General features: G+C 37.4%; 1 protein-coding gene across 1 annotated transcript in view; it reads left to right on the top strand.

Annotated features, from left to right (window-relative positions):
- Positions 1 to 4,751: 4,751 nt before the first annotated feature.
- LOC134529500 (L-lactate dehydrogenase-like) overlaps positions 4,752 to 21,709 on the top strand; it is a 31,937-nt gene continuing 14,979 nt past the window's right edge. Inside the window, exons 1-4 of the mRNA XM_063363650.1 lie at positions 4,752 to 4,906; positions 13,220 to 13,341; positions 16,121 to 16,235; positions 21,009 to 21,170. Coding sequence (XP_063219720.1) covers positions 4,888 to 4,906; positions 13,220 to 13,341; positions 16,121 to 16,235; positions 21,009 to 21,170 — 418 coding nt within the window. The 5' untranslated portion in view covers positions 4,752 to 4,887. The remainder of the gene's footprint in view (positions 4,907 to 13,219; positions 13,342 to 16,120; positions 16,236 to 21,008; positions 21,171 to 21,709) is intronic.

The following is a 21,709-nucleotide window of genomic DNA, read 5'->3' as shown; positions in this document are numbered from 1 at the left end:
GCTTCCTGGGGGGAATCGCACCGTGTGTTGGCGTGGGAGCGCAGGAATAGCTCCGCTGTCAGGGGTTGGAGCGGCTCCAATACTACCCCTGCTTCCCCGTACCGCACCTAGCCCAAGAATCACGCGGGATATCTGCGGAATCACTACCCCCTCCTCTGCCCCCCAGCTAATGACCCTTTCCTCTCTCGGCCCTTGGCGACCACGAAGCTGTTGCGCAAGAACCGGCCCGCGTTCCTTCAATTCCCTCAGAGCACGGACCAGATAGAGGCACCGGCGGAATTCACATTCGCCTAGAGTATTGAAAACATTTTCACAGATAAACGCTATTGCTGGTATTCACTGCAAGTCACAGAGAAACCACAAGAATGTGCAAGGAAGATGGAAACACAAACACAAAGAAAAAATTGTGAGTGATGCTTTCAGAACTCGCCAGTGATTTGCAAGTATCTAACCTCGGAAACGAGAAAATTCATGTGTTCTCATGTTGTTCATTTTGCAAATAAACTTATAATGCGAAACTCGGAAGTAGGATTCTTTGAAATAATGCCGAGCGTGATAAATACACTGATCAATAAAATATTCGCTATTCAAGTACATACCAACATTTCTAGACGCGAATCACACACTTTGTTTCTACACTCGCAGCTAGAATTCGCTGCCTGAATCGTAAACGCTGCTTGTTACCATCACCCGCAGATGGCAGCACGAAACAAACGGAAATGTTTAACTATTAGAAACGGTTTCGATAAAAGGGAAAAAAGACTTGAGAAAAATCCTAAATTCTGGCTTTGGACCTGATTTTCGACAAGGAATTTTACTAAAATATTGTCCATCATGCCATCATGTTAACATTTACAAAACAGTTTATACTTTAAGTTACCGTACACGTTAGAAATTATACTTCTATGGCATTACTAAAATACTAAAGTGAGACTTTTGAAACATATATTATAGCATTAAGTAAATGTTTTTATATTTGTTTTTGCCTGAACTTCTCAAAAAGTCTGTAAATAATTACCTTATTGAGCTGATATTTATTATTTTATAATATTATTAAAACAAGTACAAAAACTGGTTTTCCAGTGACAAGATTTGAAATCCGTCCGTTGAGGTTAACAAGCGCCTCTCTACCGCTGTTATATTAAACCAATTGGGAATTTAGAAATAGAATACCTATGTTTTATAATCATTGTAATGTCAGTTTTATTAGGTATTTAAAAAACTGAGATTACTTTTACTATGACTATTTTAGTTCACCAAATATATTCCGTGGTAGTTTCACTACAATAAAGTTTCATTTGGCACACCAATACGTTTGGTATACACCCTGTGACTGACTATATAAGGGTTTATGTTAGCACATGTTGGCCATCTTTGTGTCATGTTTCCGTTCATCGACTTTCGTTCCATTTTAACGAAATTGCGCCAACCAAATGCCGTATCCCGAGAGTTAAGATGTTTACACGCCAAAAAATCTTTCGACACAGCCCACCAGGACAATGGCTTCGCTTGCAGACGCCCGCCGGTTACAAGGGAGCAATCCCTAGCGCAGGCATACCTCATTGCACTCTATCGAGCGATCAGATTGCTTTGCGAAAATTAAGTCCCCTATTCATGACCCTTCGTCGTCTGTATATACCGTGAGTTCTGCGATACTTTATCCTTTACTTCATTAACCCCAGACCACCGGCGGGACCCAGTTTCTGACCACTAAAACCTAAAATGAAAATTTACGTAACGCCTCACACGTACTTCGAAAAAACAAATATTGTAGTAGTAGGTAGGGAATGGAAAAATTCGCGGATTCAGTTATCTTCAGGGTAGACTACACAGTCCTCTGTATACTTGTGCAAATAACGCCAGTTCTTAGGTTGTTGACGTGTGAAGAGTCTCAGCTGGGTTCTATGTGATTGGATACTTCTTTTGGTTGAGGGTTTCTCTTTGACCCAGAGCTCTACAGGTAAACAGTTAGCCAATAGCGTAAGCAGCTCAAAGGTATGTGTAGTTGAATTTTAACCTATCGCGAAATGATTATACGCGAATTTTTGCGGTCTCTAGTAGTAGGTGAGGAAAGTCGTCGACAGTCCGTGAGACAAGTGATGCTAAGCGATCCTGGTGGCATGAGCTGTGCCTAGCATTTAAACCATGTTGTTATAGAAATCTCCGTTTTTATTTCACTTTAATTGCTGTTTAATGCGTAAATGGGTTATTATAAAATTCATTATAACTTAGAGAAAAACCGTGCCTTAGTCATGGAGTCAAGGAGTTGGTGTGTACAATATTTTGCCATCTTAATACTTGAAATCAAAATGAGAACATCCCCCCAACCCTATCTGCAAAGCAAAACAATTTTTGGTTATAATGGAGTGTAAGCTAATTTATTACAGAACTGTTAGTAATTTGTTTATTCACTACTACATGATGGCCTATTTCCGATTATTCCTAGCGAGTTTTTTCAAGCTATCAAACAAATTTATAGCATACTAGCTAATGTCCAGCATGCGTTGCAATTATTTTTGTAATTTTTTTAAAATTTGTACACACATACAAAGCATCTCTCACTATCTCTCTCTCTTTATCCCTCTGTAACTCTATACATATCTCTTTATCTATTTATATTCATCTCTCTATATCACTCCACATATCTCAATCTCCCTTTCTCTATATATGTATCTCCTTACCTCAATATATACGTATCTGTCTATACAGTATCTCTCTGTATGTATCTTCACATCACTCTGTATATTTATATATCTGTCTATCTCTATAAAATACAGATGTATAATTATCGATATCTTTAACCCTTTTTTATCTCTTTATACATATATCTCCTTTATGTATACATTTATATTTATCTTAATCTATATACAATATATATCACTCTCTATATATCTCTTTAGCCTTATACCTCTCTTTATATCTATATATCTCCATCTCTCTGTATTTCTATATCTCTCTCTGTATCTCTATCCCTCTCAATATCACTCCGTCACTCTCTGCCTCTCTTTCTTTCTCTCGGTTTCTCTATATCGATCACTCTTTATCACTCTATCTCTCTCTCGACTCGCACGCCACCATTATTATTCGGAGCATAGAAAAGAGTAACTGACCTAAAGTACTTACTGATAATTATCCGATACTACTCGCGCGCCATCTTAATTTTTGCTTTAAGGGTTGGTATTATCGAAATCTCACCTGCACAGTGACCTTCCTCGTGTTTTAAACATGGAGGTAAGATGTAAGCAAGTTGGTGTATGCAATCTTTGCCATTTTAATACTTGAAGTAAAAATGAGAACGACCTCTAACGCTTTTTTTCCTTCTGCATAGCAAAAAAAAAATGTTTAAAATGGGGTTTAACCATAATTTCTTGCAGAAGTGTTGGTTTATGATCCTTTTGCAATATTCACTACAAGATGTCATATTTATAACTCTTCCTAACGAGTTGTTTTCAAACTATTAAACAAATTTATAGCATATTAGCCTTTATACAGCTACGATTTGTTTTTGTACCCAACATCTAACCAGTTGACTTCAACTTCAGAACAGATAACCACTCCATTGACTAATACCTCCATGGTTTCAAAGGTCAAGCGTGCAAAATTTCATAGTGATCGGATTAACGATGAGTTATAAATGCAATGACTAAAGATTTACCAAGAATAATTTAATTATGCTTTAAGGATCGTTTTTATCAGAATCTCACCTATACAGTACGGTAATTACCATAACGATTTCCCGTCCAATACGGTCACATGCTTCGTGCCCACCAATAATATTATATAATTATTTTTTTTTGTGTAACATTTTGTCCATAAAATTCTTTTGCCGTAAAGAACGATGTATTTTAAAGTTGAAAACCATTATTTGTTAGGATATTACCGGTTACTTCTTTAATTAACAGAAATACGAAGTTGGCGATGTGTAAGGTTTCTTTCAAAGAAGTTTTCAGTCTTATAGTCTTTATCTGCAGGGCATTCATATTTGGTTAAGTTGATTACTGTATAGTACAGTGCGTTCGCATAGTCCAATATTGATATCGATAGTTTGCCGATTGCATGCATCACGCACGCTCTGTCTCTTGCCAAGTGAACTACATTTAATAGCTCGCATTCTTTCGTGGTTAGTCTGTACTACGACGATGGAATGGTGAAATTTCACCAAGAATAATTAAACTATGCTTTAAGGTTTCGTTTTATTGAAATCTCACCTAGACAGTGACCTTCCCTTGTTTCTAAGGTCAAGTGTGCAAAGTTTCAACTCAATCAGATGAACAATACGCAAGCACATGGAATACGAATACACAAACATTCATTACATATATGATTATATATTTGTTTTGCTATCCAATCAATAACTAGTTGACTTCAACATCAGAACAGACACCCACTCCATGGAATAATTAATACCTTAATGGCCCAAGCCACTCATTAAAACGTACACAAATTATAATTTCGCGCGTATGCTTAGGATCGTTGTAGTAATATGTATCGTGCTTCGCTCATATTATCAGGCCTGAGTTACCTATATTGTCTTCTACAATATATAGTAAAATTTAAGCTCGCCATGGAGCAGTAAACACAAGAGTGTTGCAAATATGTTTAAGCAAAGCGCCGTGTAATTAATATTATTTTCACCACTGGCATGTTTCAGGAAACGTTTTATAGAAGGTTTTATGAGATTATTTGTTTATTTATTTATCTATCAGTTTTACGTGTTCTATGGATGTCAACACAAACAACAAAAAAATTTTGTTTCTCGTAAATGTGTCCAAATTCCTAGTGTAATTTTTTCATACATCTATTCTTCAAAATTTGGCCTACTTCAACCACGTTAACTTACGTCAAAGACTGTGTTTTCGGCCACCACTGAAAAAAACATAAGAAACCATGGCTAACCAACCGGAAGGTAAGAAACATTTTTCTTTGCGTGTACGCATATTTCAATGACTTTCGTTACCCACAAAAAACATGGCACAAATTTTTAATAATTTTTATTTATAACATAAATATAATGCCATGTGTCAACCCACAAGTGTATTTTCCGACTTGCCATAAGTAGGGACTGGAAAAATTCGCGGTTTCAGTGACCTCGAGAATAGACTCCACAATCCCCTACATTCTCGGGAAAATGCCGCCTGCTCATTGGCTACTTACTCGTGAGACATGTCAACTGGGATGCTTGCTATTCGATAATTCTTTGCCTGAAGCTTTTTCAATGGTTCTGAGTCTATCAGATAAACTGTGGACCAATCACTGATGCAATATAAAATTGCATGTGTTTGGATTCCAGCATAACGCGACGTGAAATCGCGAATTTTTCCGGCATCTAACCAAAAGACGAGATTGGGGAGTTTGGGCTAAGTTACACCACGATTTGTAAAACGATGTTCACACATTCTAGATCATAGCCGGCTGCTAACCATAAACCCATTCAGTGCTCTTTGTTTGTGACTCATCCAGGGGTTGGTCTGAAGTAATCATTATAACATGACACATATGTAGGGACCCGGAAAAATTCGCGGTTTCAGTTACTTCTAGGATAGACTCCACAGTCGTCTACACACTCGAGCTCATTGGCTGCTGACTTGTGAGACGTCACTACTGGGTTGTCCGTGATTCGATACTTCTTTGGTTGAGGATTTTTAACTGGCTCAAAGTCCGTTAGATAGACCGTGAATCAATAGCAAAGGCATCTCAAAGGTATACGAATTTAGGCTATCTTGAAATGAATAAGCGAAATTTTCCGATCTCTACACATAAGTTAGACGCCTTAGTGTTTACTAACACAAATACTCACTTTTATTTTATTTCTTGAGAAAACCGTATGCTCTGTGGTAAAACAACTTTTGGCTTAACGTATAACTAGGGGCGTTTTTTTTTCGCGGAAAGGTTTCTTTCTCATACGACATGTGTAGTAAGAAAACTGTGCTTCGTGATTGGTTGAGTTACTCTCAGGTACACGCCTACTGTCGACACACGAATCACAGTAATTATGTGCGGAAGCAAACGCCTTCGACGTGGCCAGGCCTTATTTGGCAATGGTTTCTCTTGCAGGCGGCCGCCAATCACAAGGAAGAAACCGCTGCTGCGGTCATACCTTTTTGCAATCTAAGGAGCGTCCAGACTTACTCGTGATCTTACAAAAATTCAGACACAGTAACTTAGAAAGAACGGTGGTAATTCTGTCCCCTGGTTTTAACAAAAAAGTAGATAACGGTTTTTTCTTTATGAATGATCACATCTTGCATATATTTAATAATAAATTATCACTAAGGGCACAATAAAACGGGGTGAATAGGATCAAATGTGGGTAACATTATATTTCGAAAAATTTGGTATATAGCAGAAGATATTTATACGTAGTTCTAACAGCTAGACTATAATTTTATTGTATGTATTTATAATTATGTATAATCATTTTTATATTATATTTAAAATATAATGTTACCCCTTTTGATCATATTCTCCCCTCTGATCCTATTCACCCCGTTTTACGGCATGTGATTTTTCGCGGAAAGATTTCGAGACTAGCTTAGATATTGTCTGTGTTTCGTAATTGAATTGGTTGAATTCTTTGAACCGTTGTTTCACGAAACATATCCATTCAGTGTGAAAGCAAACACTTCCTGAACGGCCTAGTAAAAATAAGGCCATTGCTTCTCTTGCAGACGTCCGCCAATCACAAAGAAGACGGCACGGTCATGCCTTATTGCAGTGTAATGTGTGTTCAGATTTTTTTTTTTTTTTTTTTGCAAAAATACACGGCCCTACGATAGAGCTACGATGATTTGCGCATTCATGGTGTATCATAGTAGACTTGAATCACTGAAGCTGGACTCACAATGATCCGTCTTGTCCGTCCGTCACCTGACTGTCCGTCCATCACGTGACCTGCAGCCAATCAGATGGCCCGGAAAATTCCACCCGTCTGTAAAAAAAAACCTAGCCAAGCTTTACCTTTCGACGGACGCACGGATGAATTTATAACCTCAAGATTGTCTGAAAAGCATTGTCTTTATTTTAAAAACTTTTTATTTAGAGTATTTATTGGTTAGGCTTCTTCCACATCATTGTTTCAACTTGCCTATGCATACGTTTCGAGTTTTATATCTGAATCAAAAATTGTCTTGAGACACAAAAGTAATTAATAATGCACGGTAGCCGGAAAATATATTTTAATAAATATTTTAGAGATTGTTTAGTCATTTAAAAGGAGGGGCAGGCATTTTTCGCGAAAAAAAATTGAACGCCTATTAGATTGCAACAAGGTATAACTGCACCAGCCGGTTTCTTCGTTGCGATGTGCGGCCGTCAGCAAGAGAAGTCATTGCCTCATTTTCCGAGCCACTCAGGACGCGTTGGATTCCGCACTGAACTACTGTGATTGGTGTGCTGACAGTGTACATGTACCCGAAAGAAGCTCACCCAATCACGAAACTCAGACGATGCTACAATGTTTTAACTTTCAGCTAGTCTCGGAATCTTTTCGCGAAATGTGCGTGCCCTTATTTTTAAGTGCTTAGCGCCCATGACCGTACAAATGGTAAACCTTTAAAAGTAAAATTTCCTCAAAAATATAAGCCCTAATAGTTTTTGGCCGCATCTAAGTAGAAAAAATATCACGATGGACGTGCGGATCATTGTGAATCGCTCGGTTCGTTGACGGACGGACGGATGGCGGACGTAAGCGACGGAACACTGAGAATCCAACTTTATACAGATCCTTCACAGTTGTGATTGGACTGCAGTGCTCTTGGTACACCCTTGACGACCCTGAGCCAGCTATGAACAAGGAGATGCGGCCACTCAATATCGTGTAACCCACCTAAGGATTTGACTATTTAATCGATGAATGATAACTCTAAAAAATACTTTATTATGTTTAGGCAAGTAAAGATTAGCTGGGAGTGAAATTAAACCCCGAAATAATCGTGGCTCTAATGATAAGTTTCATCAGCAGTAGAAAATGCGGTAAAATTATTTTCAAAATCATTCACGAATGAAACTGTGTTTCAGTGATTTCTCGAGTGTTCTTCTGTTTTCTCACACTAAACTACCTCCATTGCTGCTCCATCTCTCCACTTTGATAAATTTCTATAGTAGGTAAAAAAAAATCCCAATAGTGCCGTTTTTAAGCACTCGGATGTTCCTTTACATGAGTTTATGATAATTTCCAATGGATTCTGAGAAAAAAGGTTTTATAGGTGAAGTGGTGTATTCACGTCAGTATATCACTAAAAACGTTTTAACTAAGTGGTTGTATTTCTGTATAGGATTTACAAAATCGTTTTTATGTTAGTTGTATTTTCTTTTGTGGTGGTTTTTTTTTTAGACAGGAGGGCAAGTTTGTTACTTTTAAATTATTTGGAAAACCTTTATTCCTGAATTGGTGTTTTCTCGACAGTACCTATTTCATTACCGCCATGTTAACTATGCATATGTATATTTTTTTTGGTAATACTAAAGTCTAGTAAAGTATATGATTAATAATGAAAGTGGTTTTTAATACTGTTTATATTTTATAATATTCACATGAAATGGAAAACAAATTATGGTGGAAAACATTCTTGGCCCCGGCCGTAGCGTACTGACATCAAAAATTCCTGTCTTTTAGAAAACCGCCTTGGCTACGCTATATTCCTAAGGATCTCTGGAGAACCATAAGATAACGTTAAAGCAGTATCGAGAAAACAGGGCAGAGGTGAAAACAGTATCAGGGATCTCTCGTGGATAACAATCTCGGCTACGCCATTAAAGTATAATATAAAATAACGTTATTATTACTATAGCAAGTACAGTAGAGACTCACGAAATTAAATACCATAGTATACCAAATAGGTACCATAGTAAATACCATAGTATACCAGTATATTAGTACCAAAACAGGCGCGCGCGCGCACACACACACATCGTTAAGATGGTGTTAATGATATACTATGATAATATACACTACTTACTATATAAACATAATGCACATAATTATTTTAACGCAGCCAACTTGGCCATATAATTCGAAATAACAACCATAAAGGTAAAGTCAAACAAGAAGAAAATTATTTCTTTTTCGTTTATCTCAGAAGAAGCTACTTTAGAATTTTACCATTCATTATTTGATTCATTAATTGATTGCTCGAGTACAATAAACTTCGTTGTAGCTTGATTTACTCGGACAGTAATTATTTGTTCGCTGGCATCTGTTCTCGCAAGAAACTATTTATTCCTGATTGTGATTTCAACCGTTCAGTTACTACTGGCTTGTCATTGTTAGAGACTTTCAGAATTCACACGAGGGTAGACTCCACGTTCTTATACCAAATACAAACGGGTTTATCTGTCGACTGGCAGTTTCCACATTGTAACCTCCGCAGGTCGCACATGTCGTGGCATGCAAATAACCCGTGAACAATTTCTTATAGGTAGTGACTATAAAAATTCACGGATTGAATTACCTTCAGGGTATACTACACAGTCCTCCGTATACTCGGGAAAATGACGCCCCTTCGTTGGTTGTTGACCTGTGAGCAGTCTAAACTGGGTTGTCTGTGATTGGATACTTCTTTGGTTGAGGGTTTCTCATTGGCCCAGAGCCCTCCAGATAAACAGCGAGACAATAGCGAAAGCGACTCAAAAGTATATTCATTTGAATTTCAGCCTATCGTGAAATGATTACGCAAATAATTTCCGATCCTTACGTATAGGAAATGAAATATATATCAGTTTGCAGTTGCCAAATTAAAAGGTGAGTTTTGTAGGTCCCTAGTCATTGCAGCGAATAACAAAAATCCAGACTATTATTTTGCGACAATTTATATTGCAAATATTTGTACATTTGAAGGATTCTTGTCATTGTAGCAAGAGTTATTGACACACTTTGAAGGTATCATTTCGTGTTAGGATATAATACAAATATGAATACCTCTAATGTGCTTATACTATTGGCACACAGTTTATAGGGAATTATTTTGGCTAGTGTTAAAACCCTCAACTAAAGAATTACCGAATCTTAGGCTATCCAGTTAAGACTTACCAGTCAGCAGTCAGTGAACAGGTGACATTTGCCCCAAGTAAACAATGGAGTGTGGAGTCTTTTCTAAAGGTCATTGAAAACGCTTCATAACTAGAGACCTGTAAAATTCGCGATTTCAAATCTCTAAAGGATAGACTCCATGATCCTCTATGCACTCGTGCAAATTACATCTGCTGATTGGTTACTGACTCGTAACACCTGTTGACTGGAATGATTGTGATTCGCTAATTCTTCTGTTAAAGATTTTTCATTGGCCCAGAGTCCTTCAGATAAACTGTGGCCCAATCACTGAAGCAAAATAATGTCAAAAGTATTTGGACTCTATCCTATCGTGAAATGAATCCGCGAATTTTACAGGTCTCTATTCGTAACTATAAGCCAATTAAATATACCTTATAAAGTGAGACACGCAGGGAATGTGAGTAGTGGCAGCGAACAATGAAAACCGGAATCAACTCAATTATTTACACGCGTTTGTAGAGTCTATCTTTAGCAGCGATCTCAAAGCACATGGTTAGTTGTGTATCTTGTAGGCGTGCATTCCACTCACCCCATCACAAGGATATAGCGTGCATGGTATAGCCTGCATCACATAACTTGTCTCAAATTTGTACAGTTCTCAAAACGTATTGCTAATGGTTTGCGTATCCTTCTACCGCTGTTAACTGTGATTTTGTTTTCAAAAGGAACAGAAATATTCACACAAAATTACAGATATTTGTAAATTTGTACATTTACTTGAAAACCACTGCATCACTAACTAAAAAATACTGGGTTCGTATTCTCGCCCGGGAATTTATGCTTTGTGTTGTCCCACTACCTCTAATTGTTAAAGTCATATGTATGCAATAGCTTTACAGTATTAACTGCGCACATTTATAAACATTATACAACAAAAAAAGTCAAAATATTGAATATTCATATATCTTGACCATGGTTTAATCATGCTTGAATGAAACTTCAATTAAAATATAAAATCATGCGTAAATTTTCGTAATAAATATTCAGTATTATCTCAAAAAACGTATCGTATATAATATATGCAAAATTACAATAGTTATGTGTTGTAAAAATTACAGTACCGGTATCTTGCTTGTAATATTCCAAACTATTTCTCTGCAACTGGTTTCCGAAGGAATTTTAAGTAAAAATACAGAAAATAATTTTCTCTGTGTTGGGAAATAAATACGTATCACTGGTGCTAGGCACATTTGAAAACTCTCAAATGTGAATAAAATTACAATAAGCAGACTATGACAGCTCTTAGTGAAAGAACAGAAGAATTTCCGGACCTAAGTTCGTCGTCTGTGTCCCCTCGACACAACTTGTCATGCCCGTGTCTGATGAGGTGGGGGCTCACGCGTCATGCTGGTTCATTATATTTCCTCTTTACTACTACCTATTAGTTAAGATCTATGTCTGTCATTTTAACGCTATACCTATCTTGCATTTGTTTTTGTCACAATTATTTTCAACAGATATTTGCAAAGTGTTATATAATGAGTGTAACATGTCGCGCCAATGTTTGCAATGATTATCAACTGCGCAACTTTTCACAGCAATTATAACGCAGAAATTTCTCTTAATATTAATAAAGAGAAAATTAAAAAAAAAATCAACTTCGCATGTGAGTCCCTTATATGGGGAGTATCCTAAATTAATTTGCCTCTAATATTTCGTGTTATTGTACATGATTTTGAAATCAATTCATAATATAACAATCATTGATAGTTTATAAAAAAATTCCATACTAAATAAGTCCTTATTTAAGGTTTTTATCATGAACTTAAAGGAAAATATTTGGGTCAATCTTAGCATGTACTGGAAGCATTGAATCATGTTGTATAGTCTTAGGCTAACCGTTCCTATGAAGACTTCGTCTTAAAATACTTTATTTTGTGCATATAATTCATTAACTCAATAAAAAATAAATTTCCCCAATATCATAGAAACGAGTTTTATTAGGGCTTTGAAAAAAACTTAATTATTTATTGATTTATGAACATTTACTAATAAAAATAAGTGTTTGAAGACAAAGGCTACATAAAACGGTAAGCCCACAACTGTATGACACAGGATTTAATGCTTTCAGTACATGCAGAGATTGACTTAAAAATTGGTTTTCAAGCTCTTAAAAAATAATTAAATAAGTAGGCCTACTTGTTTAGTAGAAAAGAACATTTGATGAACAATGATGGGGCTATGTTGATAATGATGAGTTTGAGTACCCATTACTGGGTGACGTGATGATATCCGTGAGGTACCAATGCTCGCGGAGGCAGGATGATTCTGCGGTGGTTTACCATTGTCTTTCGCGGGACGAAGGTGAACGGGGCATCACATACTTGGGGAAGAAACTCTAATTGCTGAGACCTATTTTTTTTAAGTAGTTTTGGGCCCATCCGCTATATACTTCTATCATAGCTAAATCGATAGTGAGAAGTATTCTTCAGCTATTATTAGGCAAATAAACCAGCAAAAATTTATCAACCCTACTTTTTATTTAAAATAGTATTAAGGTTTTTTTTCTTCACAGTTTAAATCTCTTCTACTAAGCTATTAGTAACGAAGTAGTGAAATTATAATTATAAAGCTAACTTTAAACCTTACGTCCCAGTTTTTTTTTGTTAGTAGTTATGGGCCCACCCAACATACAGGGCCGGCGCGTCCATATAGGCAAACTAGGCAACCACCTAGGGCGCCAAGTAGCTGGGGGCGGCGCAGCACGACACATAACAGCTGATATAATATGTTTAACGATTATTGAAACTAGATGAAAATGGATTTTTGTAACAGTTTGGAATGTTTATATTGATATAACTAATTATTTAAAGTCCACGGTGACCTGTTTATGATTTGTTATAAGTAAAAAAGTAAAAAAAAAAAAACACAAGCCTGCTTACATTTGATTGTTGACAAAATCTTAGGCTTACGTGATGGCCCGGGGGGAACGGGTGTGGGGGGGGGGGGGGCATTAAGGTTTTTCGCCTAGGGCGCCAATTTACCTTTCACCGGCCCTGCCAACATATGTCGCGCAAAACATGGTGTCAGTTTCCACTGTAAGAGCCGCACTTGTATAGTCCCCTCCTTGTTCTATGGTGACAAGCACCCAGTCCTAACCCACCAGCCAGACACGCTGGCCGCTGGACCAGGCGGGCGGACGTGGTCATGTTGTGGACGCTCTTGCCGCAGACAAGATGGCGCGGGCGATCTTCAGGCGCGGGGACCTGCACGAGACCACGCCTCCCGGCAAGGTGGCCGTCATCGGCTGTGGCCACGTCGGCGCCGCCATCGCCTACGCCCTCTGCATCGAGGTCAGTGCGTCCGCCCGAGTCGAGGTCACTGTGGCGGGCACCAAGGGTAACACTAGAGTGTTGTAGCTTGAGAGGAACTCGCTTGGGAAAGAATCGTAAAAAATGGCCACCAGTAAGGAGTTGGGCTGGGTTTATAAACCACGCGAAGAACGCAACGACGCAAACAGCGCAAGGAAAAGCACGCAAAACGCAAGACGTCATACCAACCCTATAACACAAACAAATTTCTACCCCGGGTTTCTTTTGATGATTCATATTTATCATGAAAACAAAGAAAAATTTCAATAATTTAATTTAAAATTTCTTATTTTCTTTCTCTGTGTGAAAGTTTAAGTGTACGGAATAAGTCTGAGTTCAACTAACAATATTATGCAGCAGGTTCATCTTAACAAAATAAGTTGAAAACATCTGTACGACTTATGGTGTTAAATGCTTCCCAAGGAAGTCAGAGCTTAACAACATTTCTTATTGCAAATAATGGAGAAAGTGTTTTAGATTAATCACTGAGCGTATCGATTATTGTAATTGGACGAAGTTCTATAACCACCACGAATTCTGTCGCTGTAGCAAAATTATTTCACTGAAACAATTGAGAGTAGCACCTTTGTTTTTCCCGCATATTTTTGTGACGTGTTACTAACTTCAATTATTTAAATGAAATAAGTTTGCGACAGCGAACATATTCATGGGGGCTATGAAACTTCATTCAATTAAACATATTCCAGTCGCTCAGTGTTCCATCTTAAATACTTTCTCAATTTTATATATATGCGTGTGTGTGTATATATATATATATATATATATATATATATATATATAAATATAAATTTCCGTGCTTTAGACTCGAAAAAACTCGAAAATAGCTCGACCTATTTGATTTTTTTTTTGTTTTGTTCGCCTCAATTCTGGGGTGGAAAAAAATAAAGAACATTAGGAAAAACCCAAATGAACAACCTAAAAATCTAAAAAATCGAAATTAACAATTTTATATGGGAATTGCCACTTCAGATTACTTTCAATAGATGGCGTTCGTGATGGACCTATCGTTTGACAGCTGCGCCATGCATAACTGTTATTCATTCTGTGCGGTTGTGTGAAAACTATTACATTTTAAATATTTTTTAGTAAAAAAAAGGTAGCGTGATTTGAGAATAGATTTGATTAAAGCGAATTGATTAAAATTTGAGAATATTTATTGTGATCAGCCATACTATTAAGTTAAATTGAATTGCAGGCTTAGACATAACCACAAATTCATTCAAATGTGTTTTAGCGAGACTCGAGGAATTAGTTTGAGGATTTAAATATTGTAAAATTCTAAAGGTAAGTTAGACAGATTTGAATGACTGTGAAAACAATTCCGTGTCGTTCTACAGTGTTAATTACAATGCCAAGGAGAGGACAAACTGACATAGGTTGTCGATGTCGTCAAATGCGCGTCGAGCTACTTTACGTGCCAACAGCACTGATGACCAGCGAGCGACGGATAATGAAAATAGTCGTATTGGCATGTCCGAATTACGTTCGAGAGCGACTGAAAATGAACGACAAGCGATTAGATTGAGAATGCACAGAGTTTGTGCACATCAGACATGCCGCCAGCGAGCACGGCACAATGAACATGACCGATTGCGCCGACGCGCCTATTGCGAACGAGCCATAGTGGCGGTGAAAAAACAAATATGTCGATTTCAACGCGCCAATTCAGAATTTCATTCTGGGATAGTTGTTTTCCTTCATATTGGTTGACACAGTTATCAACCAGGACGAGGTAGTCAGTTATCTCGCAAAACGTTTGAAATCGCGGAAATTGTCTCACCTCACAAATTGTAATTGAAAGTAGGCTCAGTCATCACCATGTTGCGTTCATCATTTAACCTCTGCTATGCAATGGAACTAGACTGGCTGTTTAAAAAGCTTATGAACAACGTCATCGAGGCGACGATTATCAAGGGAAAGTACAAAAGAGAGTATGTTATGATTCCGCGCATCCCGATGATTCCAAACGGACTTGCCATTCGATTTTTAACCGGCTGCAATTCCCCGTGCGTCTGGCCTTCGCGATGACCACCAAAAAACCACAAGGCCAGTCGTTGGAAGTTCGCGGAATTAACTTGGAGGTTCCGTGCTTCGCGCGTGGACAACTCTTATGTCGCGATGTTCGCGTGTCGGAGAAGCCATCATCCTTGTTCACTTATGCGCCGGATAAACGAAACGAAAAAAAAAGTGGTTTACCAGAAAGCTTCGCATTAAACGTTAACTAAATTTATCTTTCATGTAAATAAAAGACGTTGAATTCATTTGAATTACAAATGAGTTTGGTTTGGTAACCAAACGACACGCAAACCGTACACGATGCAACTAATATTGTTGATCTGAATGAACTGGAGTTGGAAGTTTAATAAGGATTGATAGAGTCCCGGAAATTTCGCGGATTCCTCTGGCCCAGAATAGAATTCAAAGTTATAGGTGTGTTACACCCATGTTTACTTTCCCATTGGTTGATTTCTTAGCGAGCATTTTTATCCTTGTTATATGGCACTACCTGATTCGCTTACTTCTCTCCTAGCTGGACATCGTTGGCTCACGGTCGTAGAGGGGCGTGTCCAGATAACTGCTGTCCAATCATGTACACAGTGCGACAATGTGGAGGTTTGCAATCTAGCTTGCGACTAAATGAACGCGCGAAAATTCCGTGGCTCTAAGGATTGATAATCGCTCATGAAGAGTTCCAATGAGGCGGTGGTCTAGTTTGCAGTGAGAATGTGGTGGTGCGCAGAACCTGTGCAGCGAGGTGGCGCTGGTGGACGTGGACGAGAAGAAGCTGCAGGGAGAGCTGACTGACCTGCAGCACGCCGCGGCCTGGGCGGAGACCTGCATCAGCGGCGACACCAGTGAGCTCGCGGCGGCACTGCTGTCACTTACATCCCGTTACTGATCATTATTTCGTTTCCACCTTTAACATCTCTACACTGTAGACTTTTTAGAGGCCAAACTTCAACAAAATGAAGAGAAAAAAAATGTAGAGCAAATTTTTTTTTTTGCATAATTGCTGGCAAAGTTGAAATTTTAACATTCTTGTGCAGTATGGATAAAGAGAACCGAAATGGAATAAAAAACGGATTTTTTTTGTTTGTTTTGGGTTTAGAGGCAATATTGGTGGCTACTACGCGAAGTGTTTCAAAATTCTTAAAAAAAATAATAAACTTATTTTTGTTTAACCTTTTAAAGTCATAACAGTTCTGAGATTTTAATAGGCTAGCTAATGTTAAATTTTTTTTTTCGAAAGAAATTGAACCGTATCATATAGTAGACAGTAAAATTGACTTTAAACCTAAAAAGTTTAAGTTTTATATTTATATTATATATCATTATCCTTATTCATACTGCACAAAACGTTAAAAATTTTACTTTTCCTGCTAACTATGCAAACGGCATGCGATATATATATATTAATTTTGAGAACGCCCCAGTCACTCAAAAAGTCTGCAAGTTTAACCGTCTGGAACGTAATTATAAAATAATTACCCGGAACGGGTCACACACCTTTAAAGTTGTTTTCAAAGTGCACAAACTACACTTCAGCCAATGTTTTGGGCGTCTAAACAACATGGCGCACGGAGATAAAAAGGTTTCACCCGGTTACCATGTAATCATGCGGATGTGGCCGCCCTCCACAGCCAGGGCCTTCGAGAGAAACTGAGGGCCCAGAGGCAAATAATTTAGTTAAAATGCCGCATCAGGCATACTCACACAAATACACCCCTGACTAGGTGGATCCCTTAGTGTTCGATTTTATTTTACATTTGTCCAAGTTTTATAAATATCTTCTTGTACCTTTCATTGCATACGGTTTCTGGTCCCGCCTCTTACATAACGCAACATTTACTGCAAAATGGACTTTTATTTTGTTACTAATATATTTTTTTTGGTATATTTCAAAGAAAGACTACCTTTTGTAGGCGTTACCGTGGTGTGGAAAATTGTTGCATAGTGTTTTGTTTCAAGGTCCGTTGACCCTAAAACCATAGTCATCTAATAATTTTCTACAAATTTATATAAATATATATCACTTTTTATGACCACGATAAATTCCGTAATTTTGCAAAAAAAATACTTCTAAACTGATAACATAAACTATAGTAATGAAAAATCTTGATCGAGTTCGTTGATGGGAAAAATCTGAACAAAGGGGAAAAATGGGTGAGGTTAAAAAAACATAAAATTTGATACAAACCCTTTAATAAGACATCTGTATGAAGTTATTATATCTCGTCAGAATAATGCCTAAAAATTTAAAAAGTATAAACTATTGATAGGACCAATCATAACTGCAAGAAGTGGAATAAACAGGGGCTGAAGGAAAAAAAATCGTAACTCCTTTAGTATGCTTACTATCAAACCATTTTTTTAAGACCTCGTAAGTATTATTTAAAACTTTTGTCTGGAAAATGTCTTGATAAGACCAGCTACAAGGAATTGAAAAAAGCGTTGAAATACAAAAAAAAAGGTCACGATTTTCGTACTATATGCACTATTGAATCAGTTTTTATTTATTTTATTGCTACAAAGGGTGGAAAAAAATGTTTAAATGACAAAAAAAAATCCTACCTACTTTATAAGGTACACTATAAACCTTATTTTTAATCTTTTAAATATTATCTAAAATTATTTTGTAGTTTCTTTCTTTGATTTCAGTTTTTCACAACCGCCTTTAAAAAAGGGACTGTGTAGAATGCATGGTAGTAGGAATAAAGGTACTATTACTAGAGATAGGAAAAATTCTTGTATTAATTTTATGATATTAATAAGTTAAATAATTGTAGCTTTTTTCTGTGTCTGCTGTTGGTTCACAATTAATCTGGAGGACTCTATGCCAATTAGGGACCCTCGATCGAAGAATGATCGAATTACAAGTTACCCATTTGAGGCACGCTAGAAGTCAGCAGCCAATGAACAGGTGACGTTTTCTCGAGTAGGCAGAGGATCGTGGAATATATCCTGGAGGTCATTGAACTCGCGAATTTTTCCTTAACCTAACTATTAATATAAGGGCAACAATAAGTTAGATTAGACTTTCCATATTTTAACTTCTCCTGGAACACGTGAAACTGTTATAAGCTATGGTTTGTAATGTCCTGTGCACGAATCTGTTGCTGGCATATGAGTTTGCTTGTTGATACCTTGTGAACCTGTCACAGAACTGTTATCCTATCATTTCTCTGTTAATTTTTCTCAATGTTGTGAGATGACCACTACCCTGCCTGCAGCATAGGTTTATGACGGTTATAAACTGGGAACGAAAAAAATTCGGATTTACATTTCGCGATAGGCTAGTCTCCAAACTCGTTCACATTCAAGCTGCTTCAGTGATTGGACCACAGTTTATCTGAAGGACTCTCAGCCTGTGATAAACTGTATGCAAAAGCTGTAGGATAGAAAACGCGTGGCCCCAAAATGGTACGGTTTATTTCTGTAACTCGTAACTAATACTAACATAAGTCAATATTGAGCAACTTTGCAGGAGAGTAAAACAACTGCGTTTTAAATGATCAACCTCAACATGCGTTTGGCCATCAAGAAGGAATTTATGAATTATTTATTGCAAATGGAGTACCGCACTTATTTTCCAACAGACACACGTACATAATATTGCAACTGGATTTACGTTTATCTGGCTCAACTTAAGCTTTAGACTTGAGTAGGCTCATAACTCTCGGTAAATGCTTAAAAAAAGTATTTTAAGTGTGTTTTGATGTTATGGTTTGATATTAAACGAACTTTTAAAACCTAATATGCAATTAAACATAAATCGCCAAATCAGGACTAAGGCTCATTTGGCTGAGAGGTACATATTTATCAGCAGAAGTGTCTTGTCATGGCTGATGAAGCTGGAAAATTGTTGAGATTATGAAATATTGTAGTACTTAATACATCAAAGTTACAGAGCATTTAGTGTTTGGTATTTCATTAATGGTGCATTGAAATATGTAAACTTTTTCAGAATATTATTTGTTCTAGACATATGAAAATACTGTAAATGAGTCATGTCTGTTGGATTTGGTAATATGAAGTGACACACAAGGCAAAACAACAATTTCTAAAATATTTGTATTTAAATTTATTCCGGCATCACGCAAAAACTATCCAATTAATTTTGATGAGACTTAGCATTAAGGGTATTTTACATCAAGATAAGAGATGGCATTCCCACAGAAAAAAAATTCCCGCAAGCAATGCTCTAAAACGATTCAACATAATTCCGAAATTCCATGCGAACGAAGTATTTCCGTTGGAGCACCATTTACAAAAAAATAGGCGCCATATTTTACTTCCGCTGTCTGATGCTGGTAATTCACAGGCCAACGAATGCGTAGAAAAATACAGATAACTTGGTTTGTACCCATAATTATGCTTTAAATATTTTGACCCTAAATTTACGAAAAACATTGGATAAGAATTATTAGGCATCTTCGTAGATTTAATAAAAAAATTTAATCTTACAAGGAAAGAGTTTACAGGCTTTGAAGGTAAACTAACTAATGTCACTTTAAGAAACTTGTTAAGCCTCATACAACGTGCACGTATTTTTTATAGAATATTTTTTTAAATATAACAGAAATAATCAGGTAACATTACAGATATTTGTAAATATGTACATTTACATGGAAAAAACTTTATTACAACCAAACAGTGTTTGCATAGTCATACTGGGTACGGATTCTTACCCGGACATGTTATACTTTGTGTTGTCTCAGTACCTCCAATAGTTAAAGTTGTTTGTAAGCCGTTCCCTGAATATCTTTCCAGTATTAGCTGCGCAGATAGTAAGCATGATATAACAAATATTCAATTATATTTTCTATGGTTTGAAAAAATATATGCATGAATGAAACATCTATTATAATTATGATACTCATTATTAACTCGAGAAACTTATATCATATATGTAGAAATAACCATAGCCATATATAACCCGTAGTTATTACACACTATTTCTTGGCAACTGGTTTCCATAGAAATCTTTTGTAAAAGTACAGAAATGTTTTTTGACGTAACAACGTCTAATAAATCGATGAACGCCGGCTGCACGCACGAAATAATATGACTCATTGTCCCGTTACGCTTTGTCCCGTTACGCTCATTGTACGCTTGCGCCGCATCTATCTCTCTTCCACTCGATTGGAACAACCATCGATTTGTCTTTTTCGAGGCACATTAAACTTGAAACACTCCCATTCGTTTCCTACTTTTCCTATCATCGTCCTATCCTGGACAGAATAACACAGATTGGAAGAAGTTAAATAGCAAACATGTATAAAAGTTATAGTTAAAATAATCTATTCGTTAAAGTAATAAACATATTTGAATTAATGAGTGCAAATAAAAGTAAATTTATCAATTAAATTGTAGATTTCATTTCATTCCTTCTTTGTATCCATACAAAATAGTGATAATTCAATAAAAATGATTCAATTTTATTCATAAAAGTATGCAATCATTTCATCAATGTTTTGTTATGACGTTGTCACGTTAAACTATCGTCCGTAAACCTACTTTACAGACAAACAATTTTTGTTTCCCTGTGTGCGAATATCGTGCTCTGTGTAACCAGGAACGAGTGCTGGTTCACTCGAGGCGCGCTCTGTTGTGTGAGCTGCCTCCAGGCCTGGACGTCACCAAGGGCTCCAAGCTGTGCGTGGTGACGGCGACGGCGCCGCACGACGAGGACAACCTCCTGGAGAAGAACGTGGCCATCTTCAAGGAGCTGATCCCGCAGCTGGTGCAGCTGTGCCCCAACTGCCTCCTGCTGGTCGTCACCAACCCCGGTACTCCTGCCTGCCCTCCCTCCCTTCCCCCTCGTGACAGGTGACGAGCAGGGACAGGGTTCATTTCATGCTGCTGCAGCGCTCAGACCACCGCTTACATGAAGGACACTGGGCCGGTGAAAAACCTTCAGCAAAACAAGTAGTATGGAATCACGCGTGTCACGAGTCTGTAGCCAACGAGTAGGGTACCGGGAAAAAATTTGCGGTGTCACTTACTTCTAGGATGGACTCCGCAGGTTTCTGCACACTTGAACAAACATCATCTGCTCAACTGGCTGCTGATTTCTGAGACGTCACAACTGGGTTGTCCGTGATTCGATACTTCCTTGGTTTAAGATTTCTGATTGGTCTACTAGATAAACCGCGAACTAATAGCAAAAGCATCTCAAAGGTTATGTATTTTAATTTTAGGCTCTCTTTAAATGAATCCGCGAATTTTTCCGGTCTCTACAGATGAGCAGGTGTCATTTGACCGAGTACATAGAGGATCGTGGAATTTATCCCAGACGTCATTGAAACCGTGAATTCATCTAGTCTGT

This window comes from Bacillus rossius, chromosome 1 (assembly GCF_032445375.1).
Source record: "Bacillus rossius redtenbacheri isolate Brsri chromosome 1, Brsri_v3, whole genome shotgun sequence".
Lineage (NCBI taxonomy): Eukaryota > Metazoa > Arthropoda > Insecta > Phasmatodea > Bacillidae > Bacillus > Bacillus rossius.
Note: the sequence above shows the minus strand (reverse complement) of the source record. Positions and strands in the feature narration are given on the sequence as shown.